The sequence below is a fragment of the Balaenoptera musculus genome, chromosome 11, assembly GCF_009873245.2.
Source record: "Balaenoptera musculus isolate JJ_BM4_2016_0621 chromosome 11, mBalMus1.pri.v3, whole genome shotgun sequence".
Classification (NCBI taxonomy): domain Eukaryota; kingdom Metazoa; phylum Chordata; class Mammalia; order Artiodactyla; family Balaenopteridae; genus Balaenoptera; species Balaenoptera musculus.
Window position 1 is genome coordinate 57,007,635 of NC_045795.1, and position 24,408 is coordinate 57,032,042.

At 43.0% G+C, this 24,408-nt stretch overlaps 1 protein-coding gene across 3 annotated transcripts in view; it reads left to right on the forward strand.

Annotated features, from left to right (window-relative positions):
* The first annotated feature begins 1,358 nt into the window (after positions 1 to 1,358).
* ZNF445 (zinc finger protein 445) overlaps positions 1,359 to 24,408 on the forward strand; it is a 30,092-nt gene continuing 7,042 nt past the window's right edge. The window contains exons 1-6 of one of the 3 annotated variants that reach the window (XM_036869320.1): positions 1,359 to 1,459; positions 19,417 to 19,988; positions 22,339 to 22,507; positions 22,846 to 22,922; positions 23,218 to 23,344; positions 23,818 to 23,928. In XM_036869320.1, the coding sequence (XP_036725215.1) occupies positions 19,560 to 19,988; positions 22,339 to 22,507; positions 22,846 to 22,922; positions 23,218 to 23,344; positions 23,818 to 23,928 (913 nt within the window). In that variant the 5' untranslated portion in view covers positions 1,359 to 1,459; positions 19,417 to 19,559. Of the gene's footprint in view, positions 1,460 to 19,416; positions 19,989 to 22,338; positions 22,508 to 22,845; positions 22,923 to 23,217; positions 23,345 to 23,817; positions 23,929 to 24,408 lie in introns of those variants that run through there. The other 2 variants (XM_036869321.1, XM_036869322.1) reach the window with 2 other exon arrangements.

The following is a 24,408-nucleotide window of genomic DNA, read 5'->3' on the forward strand; positions in this document are numbered from 1 at the left end:
TCACTGACCCTACCCAGGACTGTACTGTGCAGTGAATCATTTCTGTACTGTACCGTGCAGTGAATCACTTCTCTGTCATAAAGGGCTTTTTAGTTAATAAATATCGTTTAATAATCATTAGGTCCAGGTAGCCTCTATGCCCTGTTAGTCCCCAAACAATGATGAAAACCTTCCCTGATGTATTCCCAGCACCCATGAGACTAGTTACCCGTTCATAAATCTTAACTTACGAATGCACCTACCCCCATATCCTAGGTTAACTATAAAAAATTGTCCCAATGGTCCTTCATTTTTATTCCCTTCTGCCTATAAAGCTCTTGCTTGTATATACTCCTCAGAGCTCCTCTCTACCTGCTAAATTGGATGCAGTCTGATTCAGGAATGTCATGGTCTGAACGCGGGGTTGGAAAAGAATTTCCAGATACAAGGCAGAATGTAAAGAAGATAGACTTTATTAAAGGGAAGGGTTGTTTGCCAGAAGAGCAGGCCGGCTTCCTGATAATCAGGGGAGAGCGGCCCGGAGCAGGGTTACTGGTCTGTTTTTATATCCAGGGAACAAAGGAAGTTACGAGTCACCTGCTGTTTGGGCAGGGTATGCATACTTCCAGTGTGCAAGCAGGAGAAGAACGGGGCAAATACCTTTCCTTATATGGGTTGGGAAAGGGACAGGGCATGCTACTTGGGAGGGATCAGGGATATTGTAATGGTTGCTACGTGACAGAGTGATCCGGTAACTCCCTGTCCCTCGATGTTGGCCCTTTGAGTTTATCTTGTCCCTTGTCCTTGGAGCACCACAATGAATTGCTAATTAAAGCCAAGAGAGCTTTAAAATTTGCTCAGTTGAATTTTGTTAACGGGAGAAAACATTTGAAAGCTGTGGTCAGGAAAAATTTTGTGTGCCTGTGGACTGGGAATGAGCAAGTATCCCTGGTTGTGGTGGTGATGGGGGAAGGGACTTCCTGACGGAACCTTCCTTAGGATTTGGTTCCTCTCCTTGAACGGGGCCCCAGAGGGTAATGAGTGGCCCCCTTTACAGCTCCTCCTGGCCAGCCTGGTCATCTAGATCTTGCTGGTCCTGATTGACCCTGGCTTTGATCCCGTTCTTCCCTGGAGGGAGGGAGCCCTGGAGGGATGCCCTGAACACACATGGGGAGGGGTGTAGGAAAACAGGATAAGACGGATGGAGCTCTGGGGTACCAAGAAAAGGCAGGCGCCCAGTGGGTTAGGTGGGGGGTGTGGGGACCACCTCCTGGGCTGGGCTCAGAGGTCGTCCAGCAGGGCACTTGGTCCCGGGAGAAGCCGAGACGTTAGCCCTCCCAGCTTCCTAGAGAGGCCGAGAGGCCCGGGGCGGTGACGCGCTTGCGCGATACGGGGTCAGCGGAGAGCCGGGCGCGGGGGCTGCTGGCGCGGCCTGGGCAGTGTGGTCAGGGGACCTAGGGGCTCGCGGCCTTGGGAGTCGGTGAGCGGGGCGGGGGGCGGCGTGGGGTGGGGGGAGCGGGGCGGCGGGGGTTGTCGTGGGGGCGCGGGGTTCCCGGCGGGCGGCGGGTGAGGCTCGGCCTGGAGGCTGCGCCCGGGCTGGGGTCTGGCCTGGGAGCCCAAGCCGCCGCGGTGAGGGCGTATCTGCCTGCGCTTCGCTGCCCGGGGCGCGAATTTGGAGTAATGGTTTCTGTGTTTTATCACTTCTCCCAATTATGCAAACAAAGCGTATTCATTACATGTAATTAGATGACGCGGGTGAGCGTTAGAAAAGTGAAAGTACCCGCAATCCGTTGTTTTCGTTCGGAGGCTTCCTGACCTTTTAAAATTTGTGCACGATTATGCAAACTCTTATACATGTACAAATATATTTTTTTAAGAAGTGGGATTATTTTACTCGTTTTTAAAGATATATAATCTATATATTTTATTTTTAATTAAAAAAATTGAGGTGTAATCCACATAGAACAACATATTGGTTTTAGATGTACAACATGATTCCTTATTTGTTACTGTTGCTTTTAAAAGCTCTTTTTAGTAGTATTTGTGATAAAATGTACATAAACATTTACCACACGATACATAAAATTGATCATTTAAGCCACTTTACAGTGTATAATTCAGTGGCATGTACATTCATATTATTGCTTTTTGAAAATTGTAATCGTCTTCAACTTGGTGGAATGCATTTGTCATATATTGGTTAAAATTGGGGCCAGCAGTATGACACCACTGAGACATATTTTTGCAAGTATAATTAAAAAAAACATTTTGTTTGCAGTTTATTTTCCATAGTACACATTACATGAAGCTGTAAATGCTCAACAAGTGATGTGTATTAGGTTGATTGTTTGTTTTCAGAATGAAAGAGTACTATATAAAATACAGTTTTTAAACACAAGGTAAAGCTGTAACCTAAAACACTCTGCTGTCTTCTCACTTACATTGGCCTAAGAATCAGAGAATGTTCACCTTCTTAAGTTAAAAGTGTGGCCAGGAAACAACACCATTCTGTTTCAAACTGTTTGCATTTCAGAACTGAAAACTTATTAATATTAGGTGGGTTATTTTGCAAGGAAGTGTCAGAGAGCAGTTTTAGCTGTAATTTGATTTCAGGGAACTTTCCGTCTGTTATACGCATGTGTATTTTCAGGGGCTGAAAATGTGTGTGTTTTCAGGGGCTGATGAATGCGGCTGCTCTTACATGTTGCTCTTAATGTTGAGGAAGGGCCGACAATTTTGGTCAAAAACCCCTATGTGTACTTATAAGGAAGGAAAACTGATAAAAGCATAAAAGATAGTAACTTGCCACTGTTAAGTTTTCTGTGGCTCCCGGTATCCAGGAAGTATAATGCATGAGCATTCTATGATGTCATGCTCAAGAGTAAAAATACAGAAAGTGTAGTAAAATATGACTCATATTACTTTGCAATCTTCAGTATTTTTAATATCAGAAACAGTCTGAAAGAGGTCCCTCAGGTGTCATCATGTGCTCCACAAGATTGAATTTTTGAGCTTATATTTTTCCCTTCCCTTATCTTAGACCTCTTATCTTCCTTCTTGCTTTATTTACCACATAGCACCTGTCACTATCTCTGTCTCATTGCCTGTCTTCCCATAAGCTGTTCAAGGCAGTGCATTTTGTCTGCGTTATTCACTGCAGAGACCTTAGTGCCTAGAACATAATATAGATGCTTAGTAAATATTCGTTAAATTAATGGAAGAGTGAATTCAAATTGTAGATAACAATTGACAGTATTCAGTATCCTTGATTGCCAAGTTAATCCTTAATATCCAAGATAGAGATAAATTAAGAAAAACAATAAGAACTCAAACATCTTCAATTTAAAAACCTTTTTATTTTGAATAATTGCAGACACACAGAGGGTGTCAGAACTTTACAGAGTTCCCTTATATCTTTACCTGGTTTACCTAAAGGTAATATCTTGCATAACCACAGTACAGTCATCAAACTTAAGAAATTTGCAGGGGTCCAATACTATTAATTAAACTGCTGATTTATCCAGAGTTCATCACTGTCTCGCTAATGTTCTTTTTCTGTTCCAGGATCCAGTCTACAATCCCTCATTCCATTTAGTTGTCACGTCTTCTAGTTCTCCTTCAGTCTGTGACAGTTCCTCAGTTTTACTTGTTTTTCATGATTTTGACACTTTTGAAGTATTTTGTATTTGTAATTTTAGAGTGACCTTCTCGATTTGGTTTTGTCAGATGTTCTCCTGCTTAGATTGAGGATGATATCAATATGTCTTCTTACTGGTGATACTACTCTTCTTTTTTTTTTGGTTGTGTGGGGTCTTAGTTGCAACTCGCCAGCTCCTTAGTTGTGGCATGCGAACTCTTAGTTGTGGCATGCATGTGGGATCTAGTTCCCTGACCAGGGATCGAACCCCGGCCCCCTGCATTGGGAGCGCGGAGTCTTATCCACTGCGCCACCAGGGCAGTCACTAAATTATTGTAACTTTGGCCATTGGGAACTCTTTCAAGTTGGCTCCTGTTTCCCCTTACATGCTCCCTTCCTTTTTTGTGTCTTTCTCTGATTTTCAGGCACCCCAAGCTACTCATCTTGTATTTTCATCTCCCCCAGCCCTGGAATCAACCATTTCTGCAAGGATTCCTGGTTTCGTTTATTGTAGAATGGTATTGAGAAACCAAATTTTGGGCACTAGGTTGAGCTCATTTCTTAATTGGCAAATTTGTATAAATATTATTTTAACATTTTAAATGTGTACTAGAAGCAATCTTTCTTTAGTGGCAATTGTCTTAGAAACTTGTTTGTTTATTATTAGTGTATAAAATAAACCTTATGTACCCTCTCACTGGCAGGAAAAAGATGAGAACAAGAGATTACTTAATGGGGATTTTAAAAGGAAATCAAAATTACATTGCATATTGCTTTGCAATGTTGTGTTGCTTTCTGCTGTGTAACAGGCTGAATCAGCTATATGTATACATGTGTCCCCATATCCCCTCCCTCTTGCGTGAGCAAATATTTATTGATTAACTATTGTGTGTCAGGTAATGGGGACCTATTGTAATAAATATGGCAGCTCAGATTCCTAATCTTATGAAGTTTACACTGTAATTGGGGAAAAAGGGAACGATAGGCACATCATTGAAATTTCTGAATATATTACCTAAAAGGTATGTAACCTAAAAGGTATGTAAGAAAGAAAACAGAAATTCATAAATTCATAGAACACCAATGACTTAGATATAATTTTAAAATAATCCTTCTTTGACACATCTGTTGACATAGCATTTCTTAAAGATGTGTCATACTGAAAAAGGGGGAATACTATAGTCCCATTCTATTGGCAGATACTCTTTGAGATTCCCAATTAATATATTACCAGGCTCTGAAAAGTTCTGAAAGTAAGATATCTGTTTCATTTTCTTTAAGCTTTCCAAAGCTTGTATTTTTTTTTTTACAAATGCAGCTCTGTAGTTTTTACCAGATCATATAAAAATGTATTTGAAATACTATCATAAAGAACAGTATAAGGAAGCAAATATAAATCATCTGAAATCACACCATCCTGAGATAACCACATAAACATTTTGCTGCTGCCGTTCCTTTCTTTTCATGTCTCCACATCTGTATAATGACACAGTCAAATGTGTATTTAGAGATTGTTCTAAAATACTGTCCTTATTGTATATGCACTTTTCTCTTGTTTTCTTTTCTCTCACCTCTCTATCCTGAAAATCACTATTAGGGATCTGGCTGTTACTTTATTCCATATTCATATTATCATGTACAAATTTTTGTGTAAGAAGATGTTAAATAGGATTGGTCCTGTACTCAGAGTGGGCTGAAACCCTAAACAGAAATGATGAATGATAAGTGTCAAAACATTCTAACCATTTTTAGAGAGAGGCCCCAGACACATTTTCACATGACTTATTAAAAGGTGAACAAAATTGGGCCTGTGAATCTTAGTCACCCCCCAACTTGAGCCTATGTGTGAATATTTATTTATATGAAGAGTGTTGGTTGGCCTGAGAGTGAGCCAGCATTTCCTCTTCCTAATATAGGAGGGAATGCTGTCTTCCCACGTGCCAACCCAAGTGCAAGAGTAAGGAGTGAGGAAGGCAGTAATAAAGTCCTTTGAGAAGATTAAAGGAGGCTTGCATAAGAAGATTCTGCCCTATTATTTTCTGACTGGATGCTTGTTGACCTAAGGAAACTAACTCATCAGCCCAGCCAGCACCACATCCACTTCTATTACAAAAGAATTCTGAGAATATGATATAGTCCTACAAGAGTTTGGGGAATACGCCATAAAATCAGAGGCTGCTAGAATTCCCCTGACATCAGAATAAGAAGAGAAGATTGCGATGGGAGTAAAGTACATTTCCACAGATGTGGGGCAAGAGGGTAAGTTTTCCATAAGTCAGGTGATACCATAGATGTAAGTAGGCTGAAGCCGCCTTAAAAGAATCCCCTTTCAGGGTACCTGGCAGAAGGAAACGACCCCAAATATAAATCCTTTGAAAAGGAGGTAAGAGAAAATTTTAAAAGGATAAACCAAAAGTGCATCACTCAAATTAGGAAAAGGTGGACTATAAAAGGCCACTGCACCAAGGTGCCTGGGGTAGGGGTGCCAACGAAGAATCTACAAATGCATTCTGAAGAGGAGCTAGCAGCAGTTGGATGTCTGCCGTAACAGACAGCATATAAGAGCCAAGAAAGAACTCCAGACAGCATCAGATTTTGCCTGGTTGTCTCTCATTTCTTTTCCCTGCTCTGACACTGGAAGAATCAGAAGCAGCAAGAAAGTGAGGAAGGCAAGCAAGAACAAGATAGAAAAACAGTGAAAGAATAGGTGGTACTACATCACTACTCACCCCCTCCCTTCTCATCTTCCTCACTGCCGCTTTGCGGAAGCAAGAATCCAGCCTGAGCTAGGGGTAAGGGAGAAGATTTGAACTAGTTGAGAGATTGAAGTTTTGGTATTAGGTTAGCCTGGGTTTTTAATTATCTTTTTAAAGAAATATTTATTTATTTGGCTGCCTCAGGTCTTAGTTGCAGCACACAGGATCTTTGTTGCCTCACCTTTTTAGTTGTAGAATGCAGGATCTTTAGTTGCGGCATGCGGGATCTAGTTCCCTGACCAGGGATTGAACTTGGGCCCCTTGCGTTGGGAGTGCAGAGTCTTAGCTACTGGCCCGTCAGGGAAGTCCCGGTTTTTTATTATCTTAAAAAATGGGTGGAACTGCCAAGAGATCTGAGATCAAGATTAATTCAGGGACAAGGAATATCCCAGAAAGTCTGTTTGGTCATCAGTGGAGAAAAGTAAGTTATTTCCTTTTTGCATTCCCTTGAGACTATCACATTTAGTAAGTAATATATAGATATAGATAGATAAATATAGATATCTTGTATATATATATCGTGTGTGTATCACTATTAAATATATAAAATGCAAAAAAAATTGCATATAAGATGATAGAGCAAAATGACAGAAAGAAGAAAATGTCCCTGAAAAATGCCCATCTGCTTGCTTGAGATTTCCCCTGTTCTTTTTTTTTTTTTTTTTTTTAAATAAATTTATTTATTTATTTACTTTTGGCTGCGTTGAGTCTTCGTTGCTTCGCGCAGGCTTTCTCTAGTTGCGGTGAGTGGAGGATACTCTTTGTTGCGGTGCGCGGGCTTCTCATTGCGGTGGCTTCTCTTGTTGTGGAGCACGGGCTCTAGGCTCTAGGCACATGGGCTTCAGTAGTTGTGGCACATGGGCTTCAGTAGTTGTGGCTTGCAGGCTCTAGAGCAGAGGCTCAGTAGTTGTGGCGCACAGGCCTAGTTGCTCCGTGGCATGTGGGATCTTCCCGGACCAGGGCTCAAACCCGTGTCCCCTGCATTGGCAGGCGGGTTCTTAACCACTGCACCACCAGGGAAGTCCTCCCCTGTTCTTTTGAAAGCCATTTTCATTTGGGAATGAAACTGGGCGGAGGGATGAAGCTCTGGGGGAGAAGAGGCCTGCTCCATCTCAGGTTGCTCCACAGGCCTGGGGTCTCCCATTTGTGGTATAATCTTAACAAGTTGATGAATGAAGCTTTTCTTCTGTCCTCAGAAGCTAGTTGGGACCTGGAAGGAACTCTGAGGCATTAGGATACCTGAATTTAATTGGGCAGTTTCAGCTCACTGGCCCCATCTCTTTACTATGCTGTGGGGCTTTCATTCGGACTTCGAAAGGCCCAGGAGGTCATTAACTTTTTTTTTTTTTAAAGGAATGGTTTTCTTTTTTTTTTTTAATTTTCTTTGGCTGTGTCGGGTCTTAGTTGCGACATGTGGGATCTCTGTCTCAGCATGTAGGAATTGTGGTGCACGGGTTTCTCTCTAGTTGTGGCCCTCGGGCTTCATGGCGCGTGGGCTCTCTAATTGTGGCGTGGAGGCTTAGTTGCCCCGCGGCATGTGGGATCTTAGTTCCTTGACCAGGGATTGAACCATTGTCCCCTGCATTGGAAGGCGGATTCTTTAACACTGGACCACCGGGGAAGTCCCAGGAAGTCACTAACTTTTATCCATGTTCATGGTTGCAGGGGCTGGGCTCAGAGGGCTGGAATCTTTTGCCATATTCACAGGCAGTTGCCCTCATTTTTCTGTTGGTCCATCTTCTCATCACCTCTTTACAAATACTTCACTGACCTCTTTGGACATTTCTGCAGCAGCTGCTTCAGAACAGGTCAGCTGGGAGACTTATGTTTGGTGCTAATTTCCCTGTGGGTCTCAATTTCCTGAGATAGGTCAGTGCCATTTACATTTCCCTCTGGGTGTGTTTCTTCAAAATATTTCTCTCTGGTCTCCAGTTCATTCTGTTGCGTCTCACTCCCGGATTTCTCTGCACCTGAGTGCCTTTCTCTTCCCCAGTCTGTTCTGCAAGTTTGGCTGGGAAAGTCTCTCGCCTCTTCCTGTGGCTCGCAGCTTCCTCCTGAGCAGCTCCCGTCGGTGCTGCTGCGGCTCAGCAAGGCTGGAGCCTGCCCCTGCCGCTCCGGAGGCACCTTTCCTCTTCAGCCTCCTCTTGTCGTTGTGTCTTCAAGTCTCTTTTTACAGGCCTTCAGTTACGTACCTTATCACTTCTCAGTTTTCCTTTGCTTTTGTTTTCTCTGTGTACTTATTTTCCTTACCCCACCCCCTTGTTTCTCAGCAAAGCTTCATTTCTCTGCCAAAACTTCAGCAGCTTCCAAAGTAGTTCTTCAATTGATTCTCCATCCCCTTGTAGCAGCACTGCAGTTTCTTTTATCTGGATGATGGTGGGGATATTGAATAATAGCCTCCGAACTGAGAAGAAACTTTGAGACCAAAAAATGAAGCAGGCAACTCCATGAAGTGTAATTATGACGTTTATTGTGGGTACTTACATAGTGGCAGTATGGGCGGACAACCACCAGAGGCATTTGCAGCTGAACTCTGCGCTGCCAGAAGGGGCATGGGGGAATTTATTTATTTATTTATTTATTTAAAAAATGTTTTCTTATTTATTTAGTTTATTTATTTTTGGCTGCACTGGGTCTTTGTTGCTGTGCGCAGGCTTTCTCTAGTTGCGGAGAGCCAGGGCTACTCTTCGTTGTGGTGCGCAGGCTTCTCATTGCGGTGGCTTCTCTTGTTGCAGAGCACGGGCTTTAGATGTGCAGGCTTCAGTAGTTGTGGCACATGGGCTCAGCAGTTGTGGCTTGCAGGCTCTAGAGCACGGGCTCAGTAGTTGTGGCACACGGGCTTAGTTGCTCCGTGGCATGTGGGATCTTCCTGGCCCAGGGCTCGAACCCATGTCCCCTGCATTGGCAGGCGGATTCTTAACCACTGCACCACCAGGGAAGCCCCGGCATGGGGGAATTTAAAGGGACCAAAGCTAAAGATACAATCTGACTACTAAGCGAGAAGCACATTCGTGCCAGTGGGAACTGGGGGTTTCTCCTCCCTTCTGAGGTCTCATGAACATTATTCCTCATGGACCATTAACCATCTGGACTAGCAAAATGCATTCTTCCAGTTTTCGTATCAGATGAAGGCAAGAGTAAGAGTTGATAGGGAACTTATCTGGCTTGGGTGCATTCCTTGTGAGTAGGCTAAAGCTCAGAAAGGGGACTGTGGGCCTAAGATGGAGCTGACAAAATGAAGTCAGTGTGGTCCAGCCACATAGATGGCATGCTTTCTTCATCCCATCTCAGTTTACAGTCATCTTTTTGGACAGTCCTAGCAGTACTTGCTGAGTTCAGGAGATGTTTGTAGGTGATGATGGCTTCTGGTTGAAGTAACGGTTTCTTTAAATTTTCTTAACAGTGGTGGGAGGTGGAAGGTTCCACCCTTTCAGGGGAAGATGACCGACCATCATCTGTGACTTGTGCACTGAGTAATTGAGCCACTTTACAACAGGTGCCAAGGTCTGCAGTCTACCTCATAGTTCAGTTGGAGAACGGAGGGAATGAAAAGTGCCCATTGAGCTGAGAAGATAGCTTAAGACTGAAAAAGAAGGCAGGCAGCTCCATATAATCAGTGGATCAGTTTATTAGAGGGTAATTTACTCACATGGTGAGATTAGGTGGATGAACTAGAAGCATTTGCAGCTGTACTCCGCACCACTGAGGGGCCACTGGGACAGCTTTATAGTTAACCTAGGTATGGGGGTATGTGCTTGGAAATAGGAAGTGCATTTCTTTTTTCTTTTCTTTTTTTTTTTCCAGGAAGTGCATTTCTAAGTCAAGTTTCATGAATGGGTAACTAGTCTGGTGGGCGATGGGAATGTGTCAGTGAAGGTCTTCATCGTTGTTTGGAGACTGTTAGAGCATAGAGGCCACCTGGAACTAACGATCCTAAAACAGTATCTATTAACTACAAAGCCCTTGATGACAGAAAAGTGATTTTACCTCATATTACAGTTACAGGAAGGGTCACTGGAGGGACAGGAGGAATTGAATGGGCCCATGATGGTGGCAGTTATGCTAACAGCCGTACATACTTCTTTGTAGACTCTTTTGGTTTGGTTTTGTTTTAATATGCTCTTTCTTGCTTTTTTCTTTTGCATGTTGTGGTTTTGGGCAGCATTTTACTCTCTTTTGTTCTCTACCTCATTTGTCAATTTTTGTCTTACCTTGTTCTCAGTTCAACCAGCCTTCTTTGGTTTGGTTGTTGACTCGGTGGCTAAAACAGAACAAGGGCCAGCCGGGTTTCTTTTCCCTTTTGCAGTTACTTGAGCTGCAGCCACCATCTACATACAACTGCCCTTCAAGGACGTGTAACCTATTCTGCTGAGTGCCCACCTCTTCAGTCCTGGGAGCTGATACTCAGTGCCCACCTCTTCAGTCCTGGGAGCTGATACTCAGTACCCTTTTTTTTTTTTTTTTTTTTTAATTGGCTGCACCATGCGGCATGTGGGATCTTAGTTCCTTAGTTTCCTGACCAGGGATTGAACCTGGTCAGTGAAAGCATCGAGTCCTAACCACTGGACCTCCAGGGAATTCCAGTTGCTTTGTTTTTTAAGCAGAATTATTGATCACTTTGCTGATTATAAAAATAATGTACAATTCAGGGAACATAGAAAAACAGGAATGGAAAGTCCTCTAATCCCACTTGCCAGAGGAGATAAACTGCTGAAAACACTTTGGTGGCCAAGGCTTAGGAACTTTTTTGTGCATATGCAAACTGTGCTTTATTTTTATTTTGTTTAAGACATAAATAAGTGAGTTCATAACTATAATTTCTAAAACTTGCCTCTTAGTTTACTTTTTTGGGGGGGAAATTGGGAAAAGACAAAAAATATAAAGAACAAAATAACAGGCAGGCGTATTTCCAACACACAGGAGTAACCTCTTCCAACATTTTGGCATATTTGCAGTCATCACTGTACAATCTTAAAAAAAAAAGAGAAGAGACCTTGTACATAAATGTTGTGTTAAAAAAAATCAAATCACTACAAATAAACTAAAGTCTCCCTTTAACTGTTATTTCCAATCTCTCCACTCCCACAATCAGTAGGAGTTTTTGTAAATCCTTTCAGGCCATTTAAAAACCTTTCGAGTGCTTTTATGTACATCACACCTAACAAATTTACACATAAATATGATTTTAGGTTTTTTCTCCAGTTATACCTAAGTTCTTTTCAACTTAGCATACGTTTTTGATACTGTTGGGAAAAGCAGTCAGGTGCAGCTGCTTCTCTCTAGCATAACTCTGCAAGAGTAGCCCTGGCTGAGGACATTTTCTTGCAAAGAAATCAAGAGCCCTCATAGCCTGTGCTGTGCTTACAGCCTTTTGAGGGACTATCTTTACCTGTTCAGTGCTTAATCTATACCCCTTTTTTCTTCTTTTTTTTTTCCTGGAGAATTATGTTTTTTTAAAAATTTTGTTTTATTTTATTTTTGGCTGCGTTGGGTCTTCGTTGCTGCGCACAGGCTTTTCTCTGGTTGCGGTGAGTGGGGGCTACTCTTCGTTGTGGTCCGCGGGCTTCTCATTGCGGTGGCTTCTCTTGTTGCTGAGCACGGGCCCTAGGCATGTGGGCTTCAGTAGTTGTGGCATGTGGACCCAGTAGTTGTGGCTCTCAGGCTGTAGAGTGCAGGCTCACTAGTTGTGGCGCATGGGCTTAGTTGCTCCGCGGCATGTGGGATCTCCCCTACGGTCTCGAACCCGTGTCCCCTGCATTGGCAGGTGGATTGTTAACCACTGTGCCACCAGGGAAGCCCCCCTTTTTTCTTCTTAAGTGCATGTGTCAGTGGCCCCCAGGCCCTCCCTTGCTTTCTGTATTTCAGACCCCATGGGTAAGGGACCAAGGTCCTTCTACTGTATCATGAAGGGTGGTGCTGGTATCTGTTCCGCCCGCATGGCTTTGGCTGCGAAGTGGATCCGTTGGTCATGGGGGACCAATGGATTGCAGGGGGTTGAATCTTGTACACACTATTTTCTTCTCTTGCTCTAAGTGAACACTGTATCACTTGAGCCTAGTGTGTGTGTTGTCTGTTCTCAGGAACTTAGAATTGTGCTCTGGTCTCTTCTGTGGGTGGCACTTACCTGCTTTTTAACCTTGGCTGCATAGCATGACCACCCAGTGAACAGTGAAACAATTGTATTGTTTCTTAAAGGTCTAGTACAGTCTTTTAAATTGTTGTATGGTATTTCATCCTATAAAGTGCTACACTTTTATTTAGTTGTATTGATGGGCAAGTAGGTCATTTCCAATATTGTGTTATTACAAAGAGTACTCTAGTGAACACCTGTGTAAATGCCTGAAAACCTGTGCAAGTGTTTTCCCAGGGAGCTTCCTAGAAGTGAAATTTCAGGGGCATAGGTAATGTGACTTTAGCTTCACTGAAGACTTTCAAACTACCTTTCCTAGTGGCTGTACACATTTGCACTTCTGCCCAGTGGTTTGTGCTTTTGGTTTTTTTTTTTGGACAAGAGGTATTAAAATACTGACATAGTCATATATCACCCTTTTTCCTTTTGTTTTCTTAAGAAATCCTTGCTTATCCCAGGGTTCTTACTCTCTTTTGTTTGTTTTAATATTTATTTATTTGGCTGCGTCAGGTCTTTGTTGCAGCACACAGGATCTTTAGTTGCGACATGCGAACTCTTAGTTGTGGCATGTGTGATCTAGTTTCCTGACCAGGGATTGAACCCGGACCCCCTGCATTGGGAGCATGGAGTTTTAGCCACTGGACTGCCAGGGAAGTCCCTCTTTGTTTTTGAAGTTAAGTCTTTAGCTAGAACTCCTTTTTTGTGTGATCCCCTGCGGGTACTGAAGGATGGCTGTATCCATCTATCTAGGAATGGAGTTGCAAGTAGTAACTGTATGTTTAACTTAATGGTGCCTGACTGTTTTCCATGTGGCTGCACAATTTACATTTCCACCAGCAGTGTATGAGTGTTCCAGTATCTATCTCTACATCCTTACCAACATATGTTATTTTCTGACTGTTTGATTCTAGCCATCCTAGTGGATGTGAAGTGGTATCTTATTGTGGTGTTGATCTGCTTTTCCCTGATGACTGATGTTGTTGAGTATCCTGTGTGTTTTTCAGCCATCTTTATATTTTCTTTGGAGAAATGTCTGTTAAGATGCTTTGTCTAATTTTAATTGTGTTGTCTTTTTATTATTGAATTGTAAGTTATTTATGTTTTCTAGTGACAAGTCCCTTATAAGATATGTGATTTGTACACTTTTTTTTTCCCACTCTGTGGGTTGTCTTTTCACTTTCTTCATGTGACCTTTGAAGCATAAGAGTTTTAATTTAGGTGAAGTCCAATTTATCTATTTTTTCTTTTTTTTGCATGTGGTATGCATTTGGTAGAATCCATTGACTAATCCATTGTCACAAAGTATTACACTTACATTTTATATAGGAACATTATAGTTTTAGCTTCTTACATTTGGGTCTTTGATCCATTTTGAGTTAATTTTTGTATATTGTATTATGTAGGGGTCCAACTTCATTCTTATTCATGTAGACATATAGTTGTCCAAGTACCACTTGTTGAAAAGACTATTCTTCCTCCCTTTGAGTGGTCTTGGCACACTCGTTAAAAATAAATTGACCATAGACAGTTTTTGGACTCTTAATTCTGTTTCATTGATCTGTATGTCTGTCCTTATGCCAGCACCACACTGTCTTGATGACTGCTGCTTTTTTATAAAGTAAGTTATGAAATCTATTCTCCCAACTTGCTCTTTTTAGTTTTAGTGATTCAATTTTTTAATATATTATACTCACTCAAAGTTATTATAAAATATTGCTATGGTCCCTGTGCTGGACAATATATGCTTGTAGCTTATTTATTTCATATATAGTAGTTTGTACCTCTTAATCCTCTACCTCTGTCATGCCCCTCCTCCCTGCCCTCTCCCCATTGGTAACCACTAATTTTTTCTCTGTTTCTGTTTTGTTATATTCATTTGTTTCATTTTAAATATTTATTTATTTATTTATGTGGCCACGCCACACGGCATGTGGGATCTTAGTTCCCTGACCAGGGATCGAACCCACGCCCCCTGCATTGGAAGCTCGGAGTCTTAACCACTGGACTACCAGGGAAGTCCCTGTTTCATTTTTTAGATTGCATATTTAAGTGATAACATACAGTATTTGTCTTTTTCTGATTTACTTCACTAAGCATAATACCCTCCATGTCCAACCATGTTACAAATGGCAAAATTTCATTCTTATTTATGGCTGAGCAATATTCCACATGTTCTTTATCCATTCATTTGTTTTTTTTTTTTTTTTTTAAATATTTATTTATTTATTTATTTATTTTTGGCTGTGTTGGGTCTTCGTTTCTGTGCGAGGGCTTTCTCTAGTTGCGGCAAGTGGGGACCACTCTTCATCGCGGTGCGCGGGCCTCTCACTATTGTGGCCTCTCTTGTTGCAGAGCACAGGCTCCAGACGCGCAGGCTCAGTAGCCGTGGCTCACGGGCCCAGATGCTCTGCGGCATGTGGGATCTTCCCAGACCAAGGCTCGAACCCGTGTCCCCTGCATTGGCAGGCAGATTCTCAACCACTGCGCCACCAGGGAAGCCCGTATCCATTCATTTGTTGATGGACATTTAGGTTGCTTCCATGTCTTGGCTATTGTACATAATGCTGTTATGAGCACTGGGGTGCATGTATCTTTTCAAATTAGTGTTTTTGTTTTCTTTGGGTATATACCCAGGAGTGGAATTGCTGGATTATATGATGGTTCTATTTTTAGTTTTTTGAGGAACCTCCATACTGTTTTCCATGGTGGCTGCACGAATTTATATTCCCACTAACAGTGTACTAGGGTTCCACATCCTCACCAACATTTGTTATTTGTGATCTTTTTGATGATAACCATTCTGACAGATGTGAGGTGATATCTCATTGTGGCTTTGATTTGCATTTCTCTGATGATTAGCAGTGTTGAGTATCTTTTCATGTGCCTGTTGGCTGTCTATATGTCTTCTTTGGAAAAATGCCTATTCAGGGTTTCTGCCCATTTTTTAGTTTGGTTGTTTGTTTTTTTGACATTGAGTTGTGTGAGCTATTTATATATTTTGGATATTAACCCTTTATCGGTAATATCGTTTGCAAATATTTTCTTCCATTCAGTAGATTCTCTTTTCATTTTGTCGGTGGTTTCCTTTGCTGGGCAAAAGCTTCTGTGTTTAATTAGGTACCATTTGTTTATTTTTGCTTTTGTTTCCTTTGCCTTAGGAGACAGATCCAAAAAAATATTGCTATGATTTATGTCAAAGAGTGTTCTTCCCGTGTTTTCTTCTAGGAGTTTTATGGTTTTTGGTCTAACATTTAGGTCTTTAATCCATTTTGAGTTTAATCTTTACTTCATTTTTTTTTTTAATTTTTTAATTTATTATTTATTTATTATTTTTATTTTTGGCTGTGTTGGGTCTTCGTTTCTGTGTGAGGGCTTTCTCCAGTTGCGGCGAGCGGGGGCCACTCTTCATCTCGGTGCGCGGGCCTCTCACTATCGCGGCCTCTCTTGTTGCGGAGCACAGGCTCCAGACGCTCAGGCTCAGTAGTTGTGGCTCACGGGCCCAGTTGCTCCGCAGCATGTGGGATCTTCCCAGACCAGGGCTCGAACCCGCGTCCCCTGCATTGGCAGGCAGATTCTCAACCACTGCGCCACCAGGGAAGCCCCTTTACTTCATTTTGAGTTTATTATTGTGTATGGTGTGAGAAAATGTTCTAATTTTCATTCTTTTACATGTAGCTGTCCAGTTTTCCCAGCACCACTTATTGAAGAGACTGTCCTTTTTTACATTGTATATTCTTGCCTCCTTTGCCATAGATTATTTGATCATAAATGTGTGGGTTTATTTCTGGACTCTCTATTCTGTTCCACCGATTTATGTGTCTTGTATGTGTGTGTGTGTGCGCACATATGTGTGCAGCACCATACTGTTTTGATTATTGTAGCTTTGCAGCATAGTCTTAAATCAAGGAGCATATCTCCAGCCTTGTTCTTTTTTCTCAAGATCACCTTAGCTATTTGGGGTCTTCTGTGGTTTCATAAATTTTAGGAGTATTTGTTTTAGTTCTCTGAAAAATGCTGTGGGTTTTTTGATAGGGATTGCATTAAATCTGTAGCTTGCTTTAGGTAGTATGGACATTTTAACAATATTAATTCTTCCAATCCATAACCACAGGATTTCTTTCCATTTCTTTGTTTCATCTTAAGTTTTCTTCAATAATTTTTTTTAAATTACTTAATTAATTTACTGGCTGTGTTGGGTCTTTGTTGCTGTGTGCAAGCTTTCTCTAGTTGTGGCGGGTGGGGGCTACTCATTGTTGCGGTGCGCGGACTTCTCATTGCAGCGGCTTCTCTTGTTGTGGAGCATGGGCTCTAGGTGCGCGGGGCTTCAGTAGTTGTGGCACGCGGGCTCTAGAGCGCAGGCTCCGTAGTTGTGGAGCACGGGCTTAGTTGCTTCGCGGCATGTGGGATCTTCCTGGACCAGGGCTTGAACCCGTGTCACCTGCATTGGCAGGCGGATTCTTAATCACTGCACCACCAGGGAAGTCCCTCAATAATGTTTTATAGTTTTCAGAGTATATAGATCTTTCACCTCCTTGGATAAGTTTATTCCTAGGTATTTTATTCCTTTTGATGCAATTTTAAATAAGGTTGTTTTCTTGCATTCTCTTTCTGATTCTTCATTACAAGTATATAGAAAAGCAATAGATTTGGGTATATTACTCTTGTATCCTGCAACTTTACTGAATTCATTTAGTCTAACGGTTTTTTGGTGGAAGCTTTGGAGACTTTAGGGTTTTCTATATATAGTATTATGTCATATGCAAATAGGGACATTTTTACTTCTTCCCTTCCAGTTTGGTTGCCTTTTATTTCTTTTTCTTGTCTGATTGCTGTGGCTAGGATTTCCAATACTATGTTAAGTAAAAGTGGTGAGAGTGGGCATCCTTGTCTTGTTCCTGATTTTCGAGGGAAAAGTTTCAGCTTTTCATCGTATGGTGTTAGCTGTGGGTATGTCATAAATGGCCTTTGTTATGTTGAGATGTTTCCCTCTAAGCCAACTTTGAAGAGAATTTTTATCATGAATGGATTTAAATTTTGTCAGATGCTGTTTCTGCATCTATTGAGATGATCATGTGGTTTTTATTCTTCATTTTGTTAACGTGGTGTATTGCATTGATTGATTTATGGATGTTGAGCCATCCTTGCATTCCCTGGAATAAATCCCATTTGATCATGGTGTGTGATCCTTTTTATATATTGTTGAATTTGGTTTGCTAATATTTTGTTGAGGACTTTTGTGTCTAGGTTCATCAGAGATACTGGCCTGTAATTTTCCTTTTTTGGTAGTGTCTTTGTCTGGTTTTGGTATCAGGGTAATGTTGGCATTGTACAATGAATTTGGGAGTGTTCCCTCCTCTTCAAAAGTTTGAGAAGAATAGGTATTAGCTCTTCTTTATATGTTTGGTAGAATTTGCCTGTGAAGCCATCCAGTCCCGAGATTTTGTTTGCTGGGAGTTTTTTGATTTCTAATTTAATTTCACTATTAGTGATTTGTTTGTTCAGATTGTCTGTTTATGATTCAGCCTTGGAAGAGTGTAGGTTTCTAGAAATTTATCCATTTCTTCTAGGTTGTCCAGTTTCTTGGCATGTAACTTTTTGTAGTACTCTCTTATGATTTTTTTGCATCTCTGTGGTATCGGTTGTAATTTCTCCTCTTTCATTTATTATTTTGTTTTTTGGGGTCTTTTCCCTTTTTTTGTTAAAGAGCCTGGCTAAAGGCTTATCAGTTTCGTTTATCTTTTCAAAAACAAAAAAACAAAACCAGACAGTTCTTAGTTTTATTGATCTTTTCTGTTTTTTTAAATCTCAATTTTATTTATTTTCTCTCTGATCTTTATCACTATTATTTCTTCTGCTGACTTTGGGCTTCATTTATTCTTCTTTTTCTAATTCCTTTAGATGGTAAGTTTGGTTGTTTGAGATTTTTCTTGTTTCTTGAGATAGGTCTGTATTGCTATAAACTGCTTTATCTGTGTCTCAGATTTCGGAAAGTTGTGGGGGTTTTTTTTTTGTTTTCTTGTTTTTTTTTAAAGAAGGGAGTCATTATTTTTTAAAGTATTTGTTTATTTATTTATTTATGGCTGTGTCGGGTCTTCGTTTCTGTGCGAGGGCTTTCTCTAGTTGTGGCAAGCGGGGGCCACTCTTCATCGTGGTGCGCGGGCCTCTCACTATCGCTGCCTCTCTTGTTGCGGAGCACAAGCTCCAGATGCGCAGGCTCAGTAATTGTAGCTCACGGGCCTAGTTGCTCCGCGGCATGTGGGATCATCCCAGACCAGGGCTCGAACCCGTGTCCCCTGCATTGGCAGGCAGATTCTCAACCACTGCGCCACCAGGGAAGCCCGGTTTGTTCATTTTTACTATGTAGAAATACCACTGATTTTTTTTTAAAGTATAAAAAAATTTTCTTCTAGTTTTTTTGAGATATAATTGGTATACAGCACTGTATAGGTTTAAGGTGGACAGCAGAATGATTTGACTTACATACATCATGAAGTGATCATCACAATAAGTTTAGTGAGTATCCATCATCTCATTTAGATACAAAATTAAAGAAATAGAAAAAAATTTTTCTTGTGATGAAAATTCTTAGGATTTTCATCTTTCTTAATAATTTTTATATATAATGTACAACAGTGTTAATTATATTTATCAAGTTGTACATTACATCCCTAGTACTTATTTATCTTATAATTGGAAGTTTATACCTTTGACTGCCTTCATCCAGTACCCCCCACCCCTGCCTCTGGTAACCACAAATATGATCCATTTTCCTGGTCTGCTTGATCCTGACAGGCTCCACTGTGCAAATGTTCATGAGTCCTTTTCTCAGAAATCCAAAGATGATCCTAACTAACAACATCTACTTGCACCATCCTTCTCAAATCCCTCCTGAACAGTAATGTTGGTTATTTCAGTCTCTTGCCAGTGACTTCTGATGTCCCAGCAAATGGCATTGTCCCCAGCAGTGCTGAAAAGATACTCCCGAAGGCCTAGCAGTGATATATACAACTAAGGCAGACTTGCTTGCACTCTGCTGGGTAGACCTTGAACAGGAGTGATGCCTCCAGGCAGGTGGTATGCTGTCCATCCAGCTCAGGCCAAGGCTTCAAGGGAGCGAGGACGCCTTCACATGGTAAAGAAGGAAGAAGAGGATGAAAGCTACGCTTCAGTGCCAACTGCCAGACCACAGACACTCAATCGTCCTGGCCAGGAGCTGTTCCGCCAGCTCTTCAGACAGCTTCGCTACCATGAGTCTTCTGGGCCTCTAGAGACTCTGAGCCGGCTCCAGGAGCTCTGCCGCTGGTGGCTGAGGCCAGATGTTCTTTCAAAGGCCCAGATTCTGGAGCTGCTGGTCCTGGAGCAGTTCCTGAGCATCCTGCCAGGGGAGCTTCGGACCTGGGTGCAGCTGCATCACCCTGAGAGTGGTGGGGACGTTGTGGCCTTGCTGGAAGAGCTACAGAGGGACTTCGATGGGACACCATGGAGGGTGAGTGTGAGCAAGCGTGCGGTGCCCAGTGAACTCTGCCTGCTCGTGAGCCTGCTTGTGGGTGGGGGGGTGGGCCTCTGAACCTTCAACATGGAGGAATTCAGGGAAAGTCTTCCCTTCTCATTCCCATGGCACCTGAGCAGCTCGACCCTAAGCTAAGGACCATTTAGCAGGCAGCCCTTCCCTCCTTCCCAGAGGAATATAAGCTCCAGGAAGAAGAGGGTCTGCAAGTATCCATAAACAGTAATGAGGTTCTGGGCACACTGACTTACTGTGCATAAAGTACATCTCTACATACCTAACTTGACTTGTACTGACCTGTAAAGTGGGAGTGGTATCTCTTGCTCGTACATGGGGGAATTAGTGTCAGGATCCTTGGCTTCTAAGTACATCTTGAGACCTAGAAGAGCAGTCTACACAAACCATGTTACTTCTCTCTCAGTAAACTTTTGAGGATTTGTTCTGTGCGGGGGAGATGGGGAAGAAGAGTGGTGAGGGGCAGCCCAGGGCTAGGAAATTGGAAGATCACAATTTTAGACTGCATTCCACAACCTCGGTGTTCTTGCCAACATTGTGGTACCTTCAGAGCCTCAGTTTATTGAAAACAAAATGGAAAACTGATCTAACAATGAGAATTTGTTCGTTACACATTTGAGTGCCTACCTTGCACCCAGCCCTGGGCTTGGTGCTGGGAAACAGAGCTGACAGTCCCAGTGCAGGCAGTAGAGCAGTGGACCAGTTAAAGTGCGCTCTGCCTGCCCCTCTGCCCCACTCAGGCCAGCCTCTCAGTACTTCTCTGTACCTTTGAGGGTTTTTGTTTTTAAAGAGCATTTATCATTTTTGTAGGCTTTTAAAAAATTTTATAAAGTATGTGTAATTCTACATGTATGATTCATGAATAAATGAAAGTTACTTTTAAGATTTCTGAAACATGTTTGACATACTTCTCCCCTAAATTTAATATAAAAATTAGATCAATCAGTTAAAACATCTGAACATTGTCTACCAGCAATAAATGGTAACAAATATTAAACAAGAAAACCTTTTGCCCAACATTGGGTACTAGTTCTTAAAATCTAAAAGGACATTTATAATTTTTACCAAATCCATGAGTTGTTCAAAATGATCTAAAGATAACTTTTAAAGCAAATAAGGTACATAGTAGGTACAAAATTGTGGCTTGGGTATATTCAAGTCAGTCAAGAGCTAGGTGTGTGGTTTAAAAATCCATGAAAACATTGCCAAACAAGCGGAAAGGGCCTACCTGGTTGAAAGCTAGTTAGAAATTAGAAAACAAAAAACAGAGCCTGGAAAAAAGCCTACCAGATTCTAAAAAATGAACAGAAATGCTCAAGATGCATATAAATTATAGTTTATCAAAATTACCAAAATGTGAGAAACAGGGGCCTGAGAAAGTTTGTCCTTAAACTCATTTGTCTATGCTTCCATATTGTTACTGTTTCTTTATTCTCCCTTTGGTAGGATTTGGGAGGAACAGGAGATAAATTGCTGTGATGACTTTATCATCTTCAGTCTATAGCTCGGTATTAGGTACTTAATGGCCTCAGGTGAAGATTCGTCCATATCAGTGTAGAGAATGTCTTGGCCACAGGACCAGAAAAACCTGAAGTTCACTGGCTGTAGCTTCCTATGCTCACTTTTGCATCAGGGATAGCCTTGCCTCCAGAGACCAGGACTGTTTGAAGACGCAGGACAGAGACCGCCTTTCTCCAGGTCTCTGCTTGGATGGGCACCTCCCTGTTTTTGCACCTGAGACTTTTTCTTCTGTGATTCCGTAGCTGACACAGTTAGCATTGTCTCTCTAGTGGTGTTGCTATTTTAGTCAGGTTTATAGTCTGGGAGCCTTCCTGCCTCTTTGAGGTCACTTTGCGTATCATTACCTAGAGCATTGCCTGATACTTGATAGATGTTATCTGACTGCATCTTTCCTGTGAACCATTATCAGTTTAACTCTCAGGGATAAATTTCTTTTCTCATTTCTAAGTTCCTGGCCAGGGGTGGGGGCTGAGGGCTAGTGGGGAGGTATCCTGCAGCACCCGAGGCCTGACAGCAGTGCTGTCACTGACTTGCCAGTTGCTTTCCTATGTCAGGCAGGAATCTGGCTCCACCTGTCTCCCCATGGCCCGCATTAGAGCCTAGCGAGGTGGAGGGGTGAGGGAATCCTCCCTGGGCTTTCTATTCCTCCTTTTCCCTCTGCCTGTAGGTAATAAAGGGCACAGCGCACCGTTCCCTGGGCCTCTACCTTTTAGAGATTGGCCATGTGGCCTGTTCTGTGAGTTTGCTTTCTGATTCCCACGAGGATCCTCTCACAACATTTTCTTCTTGCCAGGACCCAGCCCCTGCCCAGAGCCCAGATGTGCATTGGATGGGCACAGGAGCCCTGCGAGCCGCACAGATATGGCCCCCTGCTTCACCTCTCAGGAGCGGCTCGGCTCTGGGGGACCACCTGCTGCCTCCCTATGAAATAGGAGTGCGTGACTTCCTGGCTGGGCAACCCGGTACTTGCCGCCTGGCTCTAAGACCCCAGCCTATGCCACACTTCCCGAATTTCCTATAATGTTGTGTTTTCACCCTCTGTCCTCTCACGAGAATCCCTTCTGTCCTGGCCTTGAGCTCTGTGTCCCTTCTATCCTGTGACCCATGTTTACCTAGCTTCTCCTCCTATTGTACCCCCCACTTCCTGACCCCAGCAGACACCGGGGAAATGTGAAATGGGTGTTTAAAACAGTCCATACCTGCCTGTGGGCCCAGGAGTCCTCCATGTGGGGGGAAGAGTGGGCTTCTCAGTGGGATACCAGAGCTGGGCTGCCCTCTCTCATGACTCTTTGTTCTTCAGATCCTCCTGCTGCACAGGTTCCTGCCCTTTCCCAGAGAGAGGGATGCTCAGGAGACCTGGTGACAGTCCAGCCTCAGGTGAGCCACAGGACCTTCGGTCCTTCCTGATGTCCCACCATTGCTGCCTAATGGGGTAGCTGTAGCTCCCCCCGTCCTGTGTCTTTCTATCCAGTGACCTCACATCCTGAGACGCATGCCCCAGAGACCAGATTATCCCCCAGGAGCCCAGAGCTCTTCTGCTGGGTGATGATCTTCTCTTTCCCCTTTATCAGATCCATCCTGTACTCACTCAGAGCCAGCCTCATTCCCCTGCCCCCTCCTGAAAGCTGGGAGTTGTGGACTTGCTCTAAGGCATAGGACCGTGTTTTTTCAGGAGGCTGTGACTTTCAAGGATGTGGAGGTGACCTTTGCCCAGGATGAGTGGGGATGGCTGGACGCTTCTCAGAGGAACCTGTACAGGGATGTGATGCTAGAGAATTATGGGAACATGGCTTCTTTGGGTAAGGCATTGATACCCCCATGCTTCTACCTACCTCTACTTCTGCCTTCTTAGTTTTCATTATGGTGCATAGAAAAGGGCCTGACCTGGGTTTAGGTCCTGTCTCTCTACTAACCAAATCACGTAATCTTAATGCCTGTCATGCTGAGTTATTATAAAGATTAAAAGTCATATGTGTCAAGTTCCTAGTCCATTTAGGCATCCAAAAAAAGTTGGCTGATTTAACCAGTTGACTTGTCACGTGGTTCTGGAGAATGCTAGCGATCCTTTTGTCTGTGGCTTCTCTCAGCCTCTCTTGTCTCTGCTTAGAGCTGTCAGAAATTCCTGTCTAGGCCTCCTGTCCTAACTTCCTCCACCTGCCTCCCTGGCTTTCCCTCCTCCCTACCAGGAGCTCAGGCCTGAGAGGGTCCTGGAGAGTAGTTCTGTATAATTCATCTACCTTCCATTCACATCCCATTTTCTTCTCTTCTGCAGTGGGGCCATTCACCAAACCTGCTCTGATCTCCTGGTTGGAGGTAAGGGAGCCGTGGGGCTTGAATGTCCAGGGAGCTCATCCTAAGGGGAGTCCAAGTGCTGCCCCTGCAGGTGAGTTCCAGAGAACTGACCAGGTCTTGCTCCTCCCGCATCTACTCTCCTCTTTCTTAAGGTCTTTTATACTAAATAAATCATGGGGAACTTACTCCATTGTTTGCTGGAAGGAAGATCCTTAACAGTGTTGCTAAGAAGTACTGGGTGCCTGGGCTTCTCCCCTCCAGACCGACCTATTAGACATTGGTTTCTGGTCCTGCCCCTTCCCCAGCAGCCCTCTCAGTAACAGCTCTTGCCTACTGGAGGGCTTCACTGTCCTTGTCAATTCACTGATGCTCCTCCTCAGCCCTGTGCTGCTCTCCCCTTCCCGCTCCTAGGAACCCTCGTCCCACTCCTGCTGCTCCTCTTTGCTTGGCCCTTCCCCCGTGGTAGGCTTGGCCTCTAGCCCTTGCAGCCAGTCCTCCTAGGAGCCCCACCTCTCAGCTCTTGGAGACCTTCCTATCATGCTCTGTGTTGTGATTCCTCTCCCCTCTCTTG